General features: G+C 36.9%; 1 protein-coding gene and 1 long non-coding RNA gene across 5 annotated transcripts in view; one reads left to right on the top strand and one right to left on the bottom strand.

Moving 5' to 3' along the window:
* ANK3 (ankyrin 3) overlaps nucleotides 1-18,003 on the top strand; it is a 618,703-nt gene that overhangs the window by 487,293 nt on the left and 113,407 nt on the right. For 2 of the 4 annotated variants that reach the window (XM_045568776.1, XM_045568774.1), the window contains exons 20-24: nucleotides 4,934-5,032; nucleotides 5,121-5,219; nucleotides 5,767-5,862; nucleotides 10,117-10,189; nucleotides 10,358-10,420. In XM_045568776.1, coding sequence (XP_045424732.1) covers nucleotides 4,934-5,032; nucleotides 5,121-5,219; nucleotides 5,767-5,862; nucleotides 10,117-10,189; nucleotides 10,358-10,420 — 430 coding nt within the window. The remainder of the gene's footprint in view (nucleotides 1-4,933; nucleotides 5,033-5,120; nucleotides 5,220-5,766; nucleotides 5,863-10,116; nucleotides 10,190-10,357; nucleotides 10,421-18,003) is intronic. The other 2 variants (XM_045568777.1, XM_045568773.1) reach the window with 1 other exon arrangement.
* LOC123650210 lies at nucleotides 1,477-12,616 on the bottom strand. Its single transcript, XR_006739299.1, has 3 exons — nucleotides 12,578-12,616; nucleotides 8,724-8,761; nucleotides 1,477-1,500 (listed from the first exon to the last, which is right to left on the bottom strand). It is a non-coding gene; the product is annotated as an uncharacterized LOC123650210 (long non-coding RNA).

The raw sequence follows: 18,003 nt of genomic DNA, 5'->3' as shown, positions 1-18,003 counted from the left end.
AATGGATATTTTGCGTCAAAATCAAATATATTAATTTCATTTCTCTAAACATTTTCTTTAGATGCTTAATTTTATCTCTCCATATTCAATTTGTTGTCTACTCTAAAATGTCTTCTTTCTTCCTATATGTCATGTTTGACACAAAAAAGAATGCTTATTACATATTGTGAATAAAAACACTTTTGTATATAATACAGACAGGTTCTTAGGTATGTGGACATACTGAAGATGTTAATGATACAGAAGTATCACCAAAAATTAGCCAGGTAAAAAGGTATTGCAGACATCAAAAAGACTAAATTTAGCTTATTTTCTTTATGTTGTTTGAATATTCTCATCAAGAAAGAATTCTCTTCTCTAGAAATTTTTAACTTCATGGTAAATATATTCACTTAGTATTGTTTTATTGACATGCATATACACACACACACACACACGCACAAAGACATAAACACGTTATTACATTATCCCTCCTTTTATAAAGTTCTAGAAGGCAAGGACTGGGTCAAGTTTCTCAATATTTTTGTGCGCCGACACAACCAAGGCATGCACCAAAATTCAACTGGGAACTGTGGCAATGATTCTCAGCACCAGCCAGGAGAGGAGAGAAGAGAGTACCTTTCTCCTTCATTCTCCATTTGCACCCAAAACCCCTTGGTGTAAGAATCTCAGGTCTCTACCAGGGTTTCTTCCTAACCCAGACCACCTCAGATCACAGTCAGTAATGATTTTTGTACTGGGCATAGTACTTTGCATGTACCTTTCCTGCCCTTTACAAATGAGGCGGAGCATCCACTTCAGAAAGCATTGCTCTGTCTCTTACATGTTCTTTTCTCTTCCTTTTTCTTCTCAGCAAAGATCACAGCCACCAAAAGGAAATGAAGCTGTGATTGTCCCATAGTTAGAGTAGAGCAGAAGTGCAAGAGATGGGTTGCTTGCACTCACTGCTTAACTTTGCGAATAAGGAGTTTTTAATACCCCATGAACTTTCAAATTCTCACTGGTAAAGAAGATATTCCCAAGCAGCTACAGGTGGGATATATACTATTCCATTCATTGGCTTAAATTAAAAAATAATAATGAAAATATCAAGGCCTCTTTTCTCTTGTAAGGAAAACACTAGAAAATACTGGTAACAACTTCTGCAGTCCTCCCTCTAGTTTGCTGACCCCCTCTTCATTTGAAGTCCACCAAGTCAGTTCAGAATGAATTATGCCACAGGATTTAATAGTCAGTGTTGCCCGGCTAAGGTGAAGCCACTGCTTTTGATTTTTAAAAGGAACATTCCCTGAAGCATTTTCTTTAGACCTCCCCTGAATGGGATTGATTCTCAGAGGGTACTAATGAGAGAATTACATTGAATGTAAGTGTGTGTAAAAACACAGAAAGCTTTGAAAGCTTATTTGATACTTACTCATTTCACATTCATTTATAGATCTCCTACTAATTGCCAAATTCTTACCTGGGTGATATACCCCTCGCCCTCATAGAATTCATAGTCTAGAGTGGGGAAAAAATGGTAATTACCACCATAATAATAATAAAATAGCAAAACTTATGACCCATATTCTCTGTGCCAGATACTATCCTAAGTGCTTTATATTTATTAATTTGTTTAATCCTTACAATTACCCAATGAGGTTGGTAAAACTAGTATCCTTGTTTTACAGATGAGGAAACTGAGGCATAAAAAATGAATTATTTGCATAAGGTCCCATAGCTAATTAGTACAATGCCTGATTTTGAATGTGTGTGTGTGTGTGTATGATTTTAGAGATATAGGTAATAAGTGAGCTTTTTACAAGGTAGAGAGGATAGAGGGGAACTATAGCTGGTTCATTATCACAGGAACATGGGAACAAAATTAAGATCATCTCTTGAGATCTTGCTAGAATATTAAGAAGATCTCAGAGGGTCTCAATGTACCAGGCTGCGCAGTTCAGCTTCTGCCCTGTTTGCACTGGGAAGCCACTGAAGGTTGAAGCACGAAAGTGATAAGATTAGCAGTCTGGTTTACAAAGATCCTGGGAAACAGAGCAAAGAACAAGTTGATAAAAGAGCTTGGAAAAGGGGCAGTTAGGCTATTGCTGAGGAAGTCCTGGTGAAGAATAAAGACCTCAACTAAGCAGCAGACGGGAAGTTGAGGAACAGGGGAAATATTTAAGAAATACTTAAAGACGGACAAAGAGTGAAGACTTGAAGACCACATGTATACGGAGACTGAGGAAAAGTGAGAAATTCAGGATGAATCTAAGGACTTGGCCTGTGTGACTAGTGATCGCACGAACCATCAATGGGACCCGGAATAGAGGAAGAGGAGCCAGCTGGGGAAGAAGGACAGTGACGTCTGTGTTGCTGTGTTGAGTTGGGGATTACCTAGGGGCCATCCAGGTAGGAAAACTCAATAAATGATTCATATATTGATCTAAGACATAGGAAGAGGGCTGGACTGAAGATCCGGATTTGGGAGTCATCAGAATAAAGGCAGTGGTTGACATTGTGAAGGTAGATGTACATGATCATTGAGGAACAGTGTGGAGCAAACCGAAGACAAAGTCCCGCCTCCCCCCCCCCCCCCCACCGGGGCATTTCAGTGGCATTTCATGGTGGTTAGAAGAGAGGGAAGAGGGCCTGTCTGGGGGTAGAAGGAAAATCAGGAAAGAACATGACATGGATGCCTAGCTATGAAAGACCGATAAGGAGAGCGTTTGAGGTAAGAGAGGCTCAGTACACGCACTGGATTGGCACTTAGGGGATTAGAAAGCAGTGTCCCTAGAGCAGTGGAGACAGGGAGATGTGGGGAGGGTGGGAGGGAAACAGGGAATGAAGATGATTTTTTCCAAGAAGCTTAGTTTGGAGAGGATAGAGACCTAGAACAAAAGGAGAAATATTTGAAAGGAGCCAGAAACCAGGAAAGAGGTTACCGTAGTTATAAGGGTGACACAAGAGGGGTACTCTGGGCTAGGTTAGAAATGACTCCTATCATTTCTCCTATCATTACAAAAATATTCATCATAATCTTTGACTCTTCTCGTACATCAGGGATCCCCCCCTCCAGTTTATCCACACAGGTTTTAGAGGTAAATGGTAAAGCAAAAAAAAAAAAAGGGGGGGGGGAATTGCCAACTGTTCTTTCACTTTCAGTGTTATGATAATTTCAACTAGACTTCCTTCAGGAAATAAAATACTGGGCATTTATTTTTAGAGGGTTTATTTTCCAAAGGAAAAACGCCTGAGCCACGCATTGTGGTGCACGCCTGTAACCCCAGCTACTCAGGGGGCTTAGGCAGGAGGATCACTTGAGCCCAGGAGTTCAAGGCCAGCCTGGGAAACAAAGTGAGACACTATCTCAAAAAAAAAAAAAAAAAACAAAACACAAAAGCTTATTATTACTAACTACTTTTATGATCTCAATTCTTAATAGTTATACTATCTTGAAACTAGGAAAAAGCTATTTATAGAAACATCTTACAGCCTTTTGTGGATCTTTACCTGTAGATTTTCCAAATGTTGTCTACATTGTTTTGACTTGGGAAACAATTGTCTTTACCACTGAACTTGGCAATAATGTTACTTCAATTAATTAAACTAATTGTACCGAGAACTGATTGGGCACACGATTTTCAAGCCTCCCTTCCTAAGCGGCATTCTGAGCACAGGTGCAGTATCTGAATTCCTTAGTACCAAAAAGAAGAACCCTGAAAAGCAGGCAAGTGGATTCTGGTCACCAAAAAGGAATATTCTGCATGGTACATTAAGCGGCTTTAGGGGTCACAGGTCGGTCCCCTGTATACATGTGGCTATGGTGAGCCAAGATGGAGAGGCTGGTCGGCATGGGTGTGCGGAACGGAGCCTGACCAGTCAGCTCTCTAGGGCAGCACATCTCTGGTGAGGTGTCTACAGTCACCTGTGGTCTGGGCATCACTTTTTTAAACTCAAATGTACCCATTTGCCGGGGCCACCGTAAAGACACGTTGATGCCATCACATGAAATACAGACCCTTGGAAATATGGACCCCACCCATGTGTGCTTAGAAATGTTGCAATAAAAAGTCAGTGTTCTCCCTTTCAGCAATCTGGTGCTGCCAGCGTCATTAAAAACCGGGGCCCTGAAATTGCATGGTGTGATGTCTGTTGTAACAAACAAGGCCATCTAGAGACGGATCTGGAATACCCTTATTTTTAAAAATAATTATCTAGATTTTATACACACACATACGCATAAATGGAGAAAGAGAGAGAGAGACTTATAGTTCATTAGGAGTCAGTGAATTCTAATTTGAGAAACAATCCATTTGCTTTGTCTAAATCAGTGGTTTTCAAGCTGTGGGGACTCTGGTTAGAAAGGCGGGAGAGAAACTTGATTTTGATGTACCCAGATCAAGTTCATGCTTCTCAGACCACCTGAACTCCCACCAGCCTCTTCCTCCGTAGTGTTTCTATGCTTCCTCCTGTCTCTGTCCTGCATTTGGATAATCGTCTACTGCATTACATTATCATTTAGCCACTTCATATTTTTTTCCTAAATTTTAAACTTTTAGAGAGTAGTGTGTTCAATTAACTCTGGTCACGGCTGCCCATAAAGTGCTCCTCTAACCCTCAACACAAAGCACTCAATCAGCCTGTCCAGGCTATCGATTGCCCTGTGTTTCCCTGCTGTCTTGAAAAGTTAGGAGAATAACATGAGCCATACAAGAAAGAGCACTCTGGGGAATTAAGTAACTATTTTTATGTGCAATGATGTTGTTATTTATCCCTAAGACTACCCCTGAGAATTGTCAAGTGCAATTTTTTTTTTTTAGAGAGAGGAAAAAAAACTATTTTTTTTTCCAGCTCAAAAAGAAAGGTTAAATAATAACCTTGCTTCTGTTTAGGATAGCTGTTACTAAAAGTATACTTCTGATGTTTCTCTTTTAAAAAAATATAATTATAGATGGGATACACACCACTGCATGTGGGCTGCCACTATGGAAATATCAAGATCGTTAATTTCCTGCTCCAGCATTCTGCAAAAGTTAATGCCAAAACAAAGGTAAGCTCCTTCCTCCTTCGTTTCCACCCAAATCCTTAATTTTGTTTCAAAGGAAGTAAGAGTCATTTCTTCCATCTTCCTTCTACAGAATGGGTATACGCCATTACATCAAGCAGCTCAACAGGGACATACACATATAATAAATGTCTTGCTTCAGAACAATGCCTCCCCCAATGAACTCACTGTGGTAAGAGCCAAGGGCCAGCTTGGGGGAGAGGGAGGGAACTCTGATGTCTTCTTACGTTTTTCACTGTATACCAGCGTTGCTTTTTGACTTACATTAGGCATAAGCATAGCACTTCTACTTTCATAGGCACAAACAGCATTTAGTAGAATGAGGAAAAAAGGACAATCGTATTGTTGTGAGCTGTTCAGAGAGAGATGTGATTAGTGTTTCATACTAAAACTACTGATTATAGATAGGATACACACACGCATCACATTGCCAGCTAGTAGGAAGTACATACATAAGAAAAAAAATATATGTGTCTGTTTCATCGATTGCTCTCTTAGAACATTAAAAAGCTTCTTGGATTCCACGAGTAGCTGCCCAAGATTTGCTGTGTGAATAGAAACAGGTTAGGTGGGTTTGGGGCAAGGTATGTCTCCAATGAAACACTTTTTTGTGCATGACGGTGGGATGGGTCTGATGAGACACTCGCCTTACATTCTGTGCAGGCACAACGGGTGGAGTCAGCCTTGCTAATTCCTTGTCCGTGTTTTCCCCTTGCCAGAATGGGAACACCGCCCTGGGCATTGCGAGACGTCTGGGCTACATCTCCGTGGTGGACACTCTGAAGGTGGTGACTGAGGAGACGATAACCACGACTGTAAGTAACGCACACCTCCTTACCTGACGGCCAGCTCTCAGCCAGCTACTTTTTTAGCTTTTCTGAGATGAACATTTTTGCCCTATTCATAAACTAGTGCCATGTTTCAAAATGCAGTCACCTCATTATGGGCAGTTAGGATAGCAAAACTCTCATTTCTGATTTGAATAAAAATTCAGAACACTAAGAATACCTATTTAAAAGTTGCATTTGTAGCCATAGAGTTTTTACTCCAATATAAAGCTAAATGTATTTATTTGTTTGTTTTGCTATAAAAAGCTTTCAGTGAAATGATGGTGAAGGCAGAAATTTTTTAACATCCTTCGGTGGCAATGTAAAAAAGTTGGAAAATCTAGGTTGGTTCCTTAAAATCTCTTAATGTACAAATGATTCACGGATACATTATTATTATGACAGTTTTTTACACTGTTTAAAAAAAAATTCCAGATAGAATCAAAATTGGTTTTGGCCACTGCTCTTACTCCTCTTCTGTCTTCCTATTGAAGTTGTCATAGGAAAAACAGTACGATGTTTTGTTAAAATTTAAAGTAAATCTTTGCCAGGAGGCCCTATTGCATCAGATAGATTTTTATCCCGAAGCTGCAGCCTCTAGGATAAAGCACTTCTTTTTAAACTTATCTGGCACCTATGAACTGCATTAGAATTTGTAACTTTGGAATCAAGAGCACATGTTAGAGGCTTGAGTTTTTCCTAACTCCATGACTCCACACATAGGCCCAAGATTGACTTCATATAATATAAATTTAGCACCCTCAAAACTTTGAAATTGTCAGCTCTGTCTCCTTTTCTCTTCTACCACCTTCCAACAAGAAGGAAGGCATAGTTAGCATCTGCAAATCAGTTTGTATACACAGTGCTTCATATAAAAAACATGGGTTGAAGGTCTCTGTAGCTACCTGCAGGTTGGCTAAGTATAGTCTTTAGAAACTAAAAAATAAGCCTGCTGATACAGAGAGAAATGTTTTAATTTGCAAAAGAGAAAACAATTGCTTTAACAAACTAGAACAATGGTTATTGACCAGGGAACATTTTTAACTTCAAGATATACTTTGTCTAACAGGTAAATTCCTACACATTGCTTTCATACACCTTTGAGCATTTTGTTATCTTAAAATCTGTTATTAAATTCTTGAGAAAAGAGTTTAAACTGTTATAGTAACATTTATTAACGTTAATTTTATAGACAGCTCATATAGCTCTCTCTAGAATGGGGAAGGATTGCAAGGAGGACAAACTATTTAACAATGGCCAAGTATCATTATGCTATAAAAGATTTAAAGTCATTGCGATAAATATATAAGACTTGTATGTCAATGCTAAAAGAACTGAAACTTGTATAATATTAATAGTTCAAAGTATAAATTTTATTTGATTGAATGTAAATGACTTTCTTACCCATTAGGAAATTTCAAAATGTTTCTTTGAAATCAAAAAAGGTTTAGGGGAAAATAGAGTTACAGACAAAGTAAAGTTACAGTTTTAGAAAATCTACTGAAAGACAGAGAAAGGTCTCATGGCTCAGTCAGGTTCCCATCAGAAGACATAATGTGTACAGGAGTAGGACCATTATATTCTCAGTGTCATCAGCTGACTTGGTTGGTGACTTTCTGCAAGAGAGAGAAGACACTCTGCATGCCAACAGGAAAGGTCCAATTTGCCTGATGAAGAAAATGAGGCTTCCACCAAATGAAGTGCTCACATTGATTAGGAAAGAGTCCATCTAAGTCCCTATGACTTAGTACAGCATTGTGGTATTTCAGAATTTATCTCAAGCTGAGACACCACCTTGTCAGTCCAGCTTTGGCAGCTGCACATGAATTAGCTTAGGACTGATGCAATTCAGGTGGAGTCTATGATCTTAGGCTAATAAACAGTTCAACCACCACCACAGGCCTGATCTTTGGGTAGCCAGTTACTGGGACCCCAGCAGCCACTGTCTCTATAAGCAGAGTTTGGTTTTTCAAAACCCTAAAAAGAAGAATGCCTTTTCCATATGAGTACAATGTGTGATGTGGCAATTCTGAGAGAGGTGCTTTAGTTAGATGAGATTATAATCACAACAGCATAAGAAACTGAATGGATTGAAGCTGATATTCAAAAGATATGAATTTTATCTATTTAAATTTCATTGTTCAAAATACTCAATTACTCCAAAGCAACAAGCAGAGCACCTCTAGCACCCAGATATTGGTTGCTAATACCATTCTGTAATAAAAGGAACCGGGGTTCCTCGGAGACATTGCTGAATATGGGACTAGGGCAAGAAATATACAGGATGAGCCTGGAATATGCTATAGTGCAAAAAAGTAAGGAAATGATCCTCCCAACACCCACCAACAATAAATAAACAAATAACACACACACACACACACACACACACACACACGGTGGGGGCATGTCAAAGGGACACAGGAATTAACTGAAGGAGTTCCCAGTGGCTACAGCTGGAACAATTTGAGCGAAAATAAATAGATATAATAGTATTGGAGCACAGTGCAAAGTATAAAATGAATATCCATGAATCTAAACTATGATAAATAAGTGATTGAATAAATGGGAAAAAAGACTTACAAATTTCTTAAACAAAAGAATTCCGCATACCTTATAAAAATACTTCACCCACAAAGAAGTAGAACATAGTTCCCCACTGCTTAAGTGTGGGCTAAGCAGTGATTTCCTTCCAAAGAAAACAGTATAGATGCAGGGGAAATAGAGTAACTCTACCGTGGAGAAACCTGACAAGCACTGCCTCAGCCGTGTGACCAAGGTCAACACCAACAGTGATAAGTCACATTGATGGTATGAACCTTTAATACGACGTGATGAAAATGGCACTTTACCTCTGCAGTCTTCTTCCCGAAAGCCATATAACTCCAGTCTAATCATGAAAAAAAAATCAGACAAACCCCAGTTGAGGCACATTCTACAAAATGACCAGTACACCTCAAACCTGTCAAGGTCATTAAAAACAAGGAAAGTCTGAGAAACTGTCACAGCTAAGAGGAGCCTAAGGAAACATGATGACTAAGTATAGTATGGTATCCTGGATGTGATCTTAGAACAGAAAAAGGACAGTCATTAGGCAAAAACTAAAGAAATATGAATACAATATAAACTTTAATAATAATGTATCATGTTGATTAATTAATTGTGACAAACGTACCCTACTAATGTGAGCTTTTAATGATAGGGGAAACTTGGCGTGGGGTATATGGGAACTGTCTGTCTTCACAATTACTTTGTAAATCTAAAACTATTCTAAAAATAAAAGTCTGTTTTAAAGAAATGCTCAGTTGCGGTATGACATGCTGGAAAAAACACCAGATAATGATTTATTTCAATGCAATAATTGGGGATAGGAAGTATAAATCACATTTATCAAGTACTGTCCCTAAGAAATAATGAATATATACCCTTTCTTAGTTTTAACAACTTGGTTTTTCTTCAGTTGTCTTATTTAAATGTATATCTTTCCTCGTACCATTAGTCTTTCATATGCTCAAAATTAGAAGAAAACTCATTTTTAAACTAAAGTCATTTAGATTTTCTGACAAGTAATGCTGACAGTGCCTTATGGATGAATATAACTTATATAAGTATAAAGTTATCAAAGAGCAAGTGAAAGAGTCAGTAAGGTATTTGCTCTATAATATACTGTTCTTTGAAATATTTTGGAAGCTAAAATTATCCTGCAAATGCATTACCCCTAAAATATTTTTTCATATACATTGTTGTAATGATTATGTAATATATACAATTTTAATATTTTGATTTATCCTAGGATATTAAGTACACATAAGAGGAGAAGACAAAATAGGTGTAAGGCTTGGCACAAGTAATAAAGACATATTTCTCGCAGTTCATTTGGCTTATCTTCAGCCAGGACCTTTAGTGGAACGGGGTGACAGATCCATCAGACCATGAGAAAGTATAGGGATTGAGTAAGAGAGGCAATCTTTCTTCTCTTTTCCTTTGGAAATGCTTTTCAGGGACCTAAATCTTTTAAGCTGTTGTGCTTTGCCACTGGACTATCTCATTTTGTACTTTTTCTCTGGTCTGTATCTGGTGAGTACCTGTGTGCCACTAAGGGACAAAAAATTTGATGTCATTGTATATATGGGAGCTTCAAGATATTCAACACAGAAGTCCCACAAGAAACTAACCATTTAATTTAGAAAGTAATGAATGGTCACATTAAAATGTGCACTAAAGTGACTGCTTTTTTGTTACTAGACCGTCACAGAGAAGCACAAAATGAATGTTCCAGAAACGATGAATGAAGTTCTTGATATGTCTGACGATGAAGGTATGAAAATGTCCTTTGAGTTGCTAATAATTATGAGGGACTATGTATTTTTTGTTTCCTGAAGAAATTTCATTGCAAAAAACATTTTTAGAAATATTGAAATGTTTTATTGTAGTATTAAGAGTATGCATTTTTCATACACTTACATTGTTCGCTTAAATCATGCAGTTCGTAAGGCCAATGCCCCTGAAATGCTCAGTGATGGTGAATATATCTCAGATGTTGAAGAAGGTATTTGTAAATTTTTATTGTGATGAAACTTAACTACCAACTTTATCTTTAATTTCTTATCTTTGAAATATAATACTTCCTTGAGTTACTAACTTTTCATATTATCTGGAGGTAATTAATTCATGTATCATTTAAAGAATGCATACTTGCAATTAATGATTGTCTTTTTTAAGTTCCTTTGACTCATCTTTCCTTGAACTCATTTTCCAACTTTAAAATACAAAAATGTCACTAATTACTTGGATTGCTTTCTTTTTCCTTTCTATCAAGCAAAAAAAAAAAAAAAACCAAACAGATGTTTTCATTGTTTACATCTGAAATCTAGAAAGGGAAAACTGATTGTTTATGGTTAAAAATTTTTTTAGATAAGTAAGAGAAGATATCCTTAGAGGTAAGGGATTAGATGTCTTCCCATTCTAAAATTTACTCTAAACTTTGGAGTAAAAGCAGTTTTTGATCTTGAACTAATAATGAAAACTCAGCCTAAACAAAACTTTTCAAATTGGAAATTTTCAATAATGATTTAATGAAAGAGATCAAAATATGAGTGTAGCTATACTTCATATGTTTAAAGAACCTGTTTCCTGCTTTACTTAAAAATCAATACTTTTGACCAGGTCATGATATAAAGATATATTAATGAATGACATCTTTGAAAGGTCCATTGGAAAACTAGCCTTTTGATAGTAAGTAAATATTATAAGGATGGCAAATTTTGGAGTTCCATGAAACAACAAAATGTTTACTATGATAAAATTTATATTATATTTAAGTTTCTTTCTTGCATCATTCTCCAAAACTCCATTCTACCTTGTTGTGCCTTCCATTTGCCACCTCTCATGGGATCGATGTTAGTGCTGCTAGGTTTTTTTTTGCCTTTAGGTTACCTTCCTTATTTTAATTATTATTGGCTCCTTCTTTGATCTGCACAAACTTCAATGGGAACCTAAATAGTGGAAAAGCCTACCTGATCCAAAGTCACTTTAATCTTTTTGTTATCCAGTGACTGGCCACGTAGTGCTTTGTGGCCGGAGACTTGACTACACACCAGGAAATCTTGGTGGTCATTTAAAGACCTGGGAGGACCTGCCTCAATGTTTATAAATGTTGCTTCGATAAATGTTAAAGGCTTTTACTCTTTTTCTTTCTGTTTTGCTAAAACATCAACTGTATGTTTATATCTCTTCTATTGCCAAATGGATATTTGTATTGGCTTTAGGACTTTCAGAGTGCTGTGTCTTACTGTCATATTATGTTTCAGTGCCTTCTCATGCAACATTTCAGAGTAATTTCTTATTGCAGAAGATAAAAGAAAAAATGATATTGTGGCATAGATGTAAACACATACAAAACATGATGTCAAAAGTATGTGTTTCAAATGAAATTATTGTGAAATAGGACAATTATAGTCCTAAAAATTTACTGGTCTTTTAACAAAATATCCAAAATTAGCCACAGTGATGAGAGGCCAAGTTTGAATGGACTATATAACAACCTTGTATGTGTGAATAGCTAACCAAATAATTTCAAAAAAGGAGAAATTTTGAATCTCTAAATTTGAATTTAATTCATCTTGTCATTTAACTACAAATGACAATCATTTCCTTTACATTTATTTCAGCTTAGGAATTTGAAATTAACAGACACATTTTAATTCTCATTTTATCCATCTTTTCTTTAAAATCTTTGGCCCTTATGTTATGGGTGTATCCCTGGGCTGTTGGAATCTAATGGCTTTGATTTCATGGTGTTGTAGAATTTAATCATGAAAAGGATTCCTTAAAGGTCACTCAATCTGAACAACCTTATACTCCTGGAATTTCGTCTGTTTAGAAGCCCCTTTGCTCAAATGCCTCAAATAATAGGAATTCCCTAATTCCCAAAATGTCTTGTCCGTTTTGGACAACACTGTCTTTATAAATTCTTGATTTCATTGAGTTTTGGTAGCTTCTACTCATTGATTCAGGCTATAACATATTTGGCCAAGTTGATGCAGGGACTAGGTTCTAAATAGTATTTAGAACAAAATCTGCTTCCATGTAACAATCCTTCAGACATTTGAAAATACTTTTTCTATTTTTCCTTAGTGTTTTTTTTTTTCTTTTTAAATCTCCAGGCATATTATTGCCACCTCCTTCTACTGTTCCCCTCACCAACCTGGTCACTGTGTTCAGTGCACATTTCCACATGTCTATATCCATCTCGAATTGAAATGGCAGAACTGAATACAATATTCTAGGTGTAATGTCATCAAAGTATAGCAGGGCTTTTGCTTTCTCTGTGGAAGATATTAAAAAGGTATTATTAGAGATTAAGATATTTTTGAGATTATAATATACATTTAATTTGACTCATATTAATGTTATTATCAGCTAATATTCCTAAATTGTGCTTACAAGAGCTGTGGTAAATCACATTTGCCCTATCATGTATTTATGTTGCTCTCTGCTGCATAAATTAGCATTTCTAATTACTGCAAATCCCAAAACAAATCATTTTGAAATTTTAATTCAAAAGAACCCCTACAACTTTAATGATAGTTTTAACTTCTGACTCATTTGCCTCATAGTTTGCCAGAGCTTTGATTGTCACTTTAGTTGGATTTAGTGCTGCCCAATTGAGTAAGCTCTTATGCAGCTGTGGCAAATGTTCATTTCCATGAAACCATAGGCATGTTGTGACTATATCTGTCTGTGAGAACCAGGGAGAGATCATCTCACTGGTGTCCCAGTGTACTGAGTCTATCAGCAGCTTTGAAAAGCAAATCAAATAATAGGCAATGGATGCTGCCAGTTTATCTCAAGGAAGAAGAATAAGTTTGTAATATGGGAAAATAAAATTTTAATCCTAAATTCTACAAATAGAGGAAATACTAGCAGAGCAGGGACAAAGTAGTCTTTCTTTTCTTTTTCTTTTCCTTTTTCTTTTTTGCTTTCTCCCTCTCTTTTTCCTATTTCTTTGGCTTGCCATGAGAAATTAGTACAAGTGAAAGAGTGTTTAGATTAATTTCTTAAAAATAATTAAGGAAAACAAGTCTAGACAGTGTTATCATTTAATGACCTAGGAGAACAATGGAGCCAAGCTACAAAGTAGAGCAAAAGTTAAAGTATCAGCAAAACAGAGCAGTAGAAGAAAAGGAGATTTTGAAGCAAGGAGAGGTTTTTAAGCCCACACATTATGCAGGTGGGGACAAGCAGAACTCCTCAGGGGGTCAGATGAATTTGTAGGTTGATACCTTACTATCCCAACTGTCTTCTGTCCCAGAAAATGTCTATTACATGCATATAACATTAATACACGTACAAAATTAATATCTTGATTCTAGTGCCAGTTTGATTCTTATGTTTTGTGATTGTAATTAACAAGGAAGAAAATATGAGAGAGAGAAAAAGAGAATGTGACAAGGAGGAAAAGGGAAGAAAGAAGGAAGGAAGGAATAAAAGAAGGAAGAGGAAAGAAAGGGGAGAAAGATAGAGTAGGGAGAGAGAGAGGAAGAAAATCAAGATTAAGGTTCAAGTTGTCTTCTAGTTTGGGTTCCCCTCCCAGGGGATTTCACAGTGGCTTTGGTTCGACTCTTAAGTTGTACATTCCTATAAAATGTATTTTATAAATTGAAAAAAAATGTACAAAATGTTATTTTAGCTTGCAGAATTCTAATGGATTGGGGGTATCATTACAGATTAAAAGAACTAATGACAAGACATAATGAGAAATGGAATTAAGCCGTGCAAAGTAAAAGCCCAAATGCCAGCTCTATGAAATAGGACTCTGCCGAACAGGTTTATGAGACAACAGCTGGGGGCAACAAACTCTTGCTGGGAAGAATTATCTAATTCTTAGCTACTTACAAATTTGATAGAGCTGAAAAATCTCTTTCTGAATCAAACACTAAATATTAAAACAAAAAAGAGGCTAAGTATACATGTGGTAGAACTCATTATCAAGTAGGTGTAAGTTTGAGATATGACAAAGCACTAAAATTCCAGCAGATACTAGAGTGACCGGAGGGCTGGGAAGAGATATGCTTAGCTCAGCTTTGTGCCAAATTTGGTAGCCAGTGGAAGCCACAGCAAATTAAACTCTGCAGATTTCAAAGAACTGAGGGGCAGGTTGGGACCACGGAAGCCCATTCCTGCCACAATACTGACAAACAGGGAAGGCACAAGTACACAATGAGTGGCCTTTCCAACCAGGTTAGTGGCAGAACCTATCAAGAGAACAGATCTGACTTTCTGTTGGTTTTAGATCATCTCTTACATTGCTACTCCAACTTGATCTGTTTTCTTATATACAGAACCCAGTAATGCATATTTTTTTTTTGTCAGCTTCAAAAAAAAAAAGTACGTGTTTAGGAAAAGGAACAAATTGTGCTCTTGGAAATTATCACAAGGTAATGAAAATTATTTTTTAAAGACTTTGATGAGACTACAGTAGAAATTTTATACCTTCCTCTGACTGTTGTGGCAAAAGAAATATGCAGACCAAGATGAAAATTCAAGTAAAATAAATATAAACATAATTTTGGATACATTTTAAGAACTCAAAGCTAGTAGTTTTAGTAAAAATATCAGAGAATTTTCAATTAGAAGAGAATAAGTAGAATTTGATATGGTACAATCCAAAACTCAAAAAAGTAGGAGATACTACTTTGAGAAATGTGAAGCTAGATCTCTAGAAAACCACCAGGAAAATACCGTTTAGGCTCTCTTCTCCCCAAATGCCTAGGACTATCCTGCTATCCTTATCTCCTCATCATCCTAATAAATAAATGGGACTATTATGTTATTAGCTTAATAGAGCTGGAAAGAGGCTGAGGAGATTAGCTTGCCCTCAGGTGATTTAAGGAGGTGGTTACAATTACGTCATCATTGTTCTTAGCAGCAGCAGAAATGATTCTTCACCTGAAATTTTATCATTTTACAAGTACCTCTTAAATCGTATCATTTAGCCTTTTGCCTGAGATTTTCCTGCTTACAATTGACCTTTCAAATAGCCATTATGTAATTGCATGCATCTCTCAGCAATAAAATCAAAGTGGACTTTGAAATACCAGAAACAGAGACCAAATCTTTTTTTTTTAAATCTTCTTTCAGAATATTATGAACATTTTGTGTTACATAAATGCAAACAATTTGGTAACATAAATTGCTTTTGTACCATTTGAGTCAGTTATCAGTGTGCCCATCCCCCAGATTGCATGCATTGTATCTGATAGTTGTGAATTTACCCATCCCCTCCTCCCCCTCAACCTGCTTGATTTCTGATAAATGTTATTTCTCTATGTACACATAAGTGTTGATTGATTAGTTTCAATTTAATGTTGAGTACATGTGGTGTTCATTTTCCCATTCTTGTGATGCTTCACTTAGAAGAATGGTCTCAGTTCCATCCAGGCTAATACAAGAGGTATTAGTTAACCACTTTTTAATGGCTGAGTAGTACTCCATGGTATGCATATACCACATTTCAGAGACCAAATCTTATTTTCTGTTTTACCCCAAGAACCTAGCACAGTACTTGGCACACAGATCTTCAATACATGTTTGGTCAGTTTATCAAAATGAAGGGAGACTCCAGGGAAGGTTAGTTTTGTAGGTATCTGAGAACCGGCAGAATGAAGAAGATTTGCCTACCATGCTACTTTTTCCTTTCCTTAAACCCCTTTTTACTGAGACAGTCTTAGGCTATGTCTTAAATTAACATACAGCTTTATAGTGGCTCCCCCAAGGCATATCTGTACCTCATAGGATGGTTGATGAATTTAAAAGATTTTCCAGCTAAAGAAAAAGATCTGTGGACTGGGACATACACCTTTATTCTAAAGCAGAGTCTATTCCATCATTGATTTCCTATCTTTGAAACTGGAATTATTTAGTGATTTTCACCCATACTATCTACTTACTCAGCTATGTATATTTCTGTTTAGATTTATGGGTATGTAACAGTTGTAAACTCACAGATTTCTTAATTCACCATGCTCAAAATATACTTCTCCAAAACAGTGTTTCTTCCTAGCCTTCTCCATCTCAGTAAATGGCTCTTATCACCCAAGCCAAAACCTGTGAGTTTCATGCAATCTCCTTTTTCATACTGCTCCTGTCCAGTCCCTCAGCAATTCACGTCAGTCCTACTGCCAGGATACATCTCAAATCCCTCTTTTCTCCATCTCCACTGTCACCACCCTAATCCAGCCCCCAGCATCTCTCACGTGGAATACTGCCGGAGCCTCTGCACAGGGCTCCACCTCTGCTCTTACCCAGTAGACCCAGCTTTCTGCACCGCATCCATAGTCATCCTGTAAATGTGTAAATTGCATCACGTTATTCCACTCCCCAGCTTAAAACCCATCAAAGCTTGTAGTTATGCTTTCAAGATTCATTTATGCTGTTACATATAATTGTAGTTCACTTATTGTCATTTCTATATAATATTCCATTGTGTGCTTGTACCATAATTAAGTTATCCATTGTACTGTTGATGGAAATGTGAGCTGTTTCCAGTTTGGGGCTGTTGCAAACAAAGCTGCTACAAACCTCCTTATATACGTCTCCACACATGCACACATTTCTGTAGAGTGTAGACCCAGGAGTATAATTCCTAAGTTGTAGGTTATGTGGAGACAATAGGACTTATCAAAACCAAGTGACAATAAACTATGATTGTAAAATTAGATAGTGAGATAATTTTCTAAAGAAAAACCAAAAGAATTTGAAGGAAATAATTACCTTAAGAAGAAAAAAGGGGGCCATGATTGGGATAAAGGATGCGGGAAGCTTCTGAGGTTCTGATGGTGTTCTATGTCTTGACCTGGTGGTGGTGTTTATTTTATTAATATAACAATTTGTTAAAATGTATATTTACATCTTATGTACTCATCTGTGTGGTTGCTGTATTTTATAATAAAAGTAGCATTGTCCCGCAAATAATACAAATATAGCCCCAAAGCAGTACAAATACAAAATCAAATCCTCCCAAGGCTTTACATTGCATTTAGAATAATTTCAGTCCCTAACTGTGGTTGATAAGTCCTGCATGATATGGCTTCTGGCTACCTCCTTTCCATTCTCCTTTCAGTGATGCTTTTTGATTTCTTCCTAATATTGTCTCATTTTATTGGTCATTCATTTCAGGGGTCAGCAGACATTTTTCTATAAAGGACCAGTGGTAAATATTTTCAAATGTTCAGGCCATCACTGCCTTTGTAGTACAAAAGCAGCCCAAGAAAAAACCAAAGCAAAACAGGGGGATGGCTGTGTGACAGACAATAAAGCTTAGTCACAAAAATAGGCAAGAGGCTGGATTTAACCCATGGATTGTAGTTTGCCAACTCCTGATTAATTTTGTCTATTTTCTTTCAAACGAGACTGTTAGCTACAAGATCAGAGTTGTCCTGGTCACTATCATAGCTCTTAGGACATATGTACATGTGCCCTGATTCACAAATGCTTGCATCTGCTGGCTTACCTCCACACATTTACCTGTGTCTCTGCCCCTTCTCAGGGTTCCAGATAAATGAATGCTTTCACCATCAGAAACAAAGAACTTACCATTTACTGAGCCTTTCTACATGCTAGGCATTAAGC

Source organism: Lemur catta, chromosome 14 (genome assembly GCF_020740605.2).
Source record: "Lemur catta isolate mLemCat1 chromosome 14, mLemCat1.pri, whole genome shotgun sequence".
NCBI classification, from domain to species: Eukaryota; Metazoa; Chordata; class Mammalia; order Primates; family Lemuridae; genus Lemur; species Lemur catta.
Note: the sequence above shows the minus strand (reverse complement) of the source record. Positions and strands in the feature narration are given on the sequence as shown.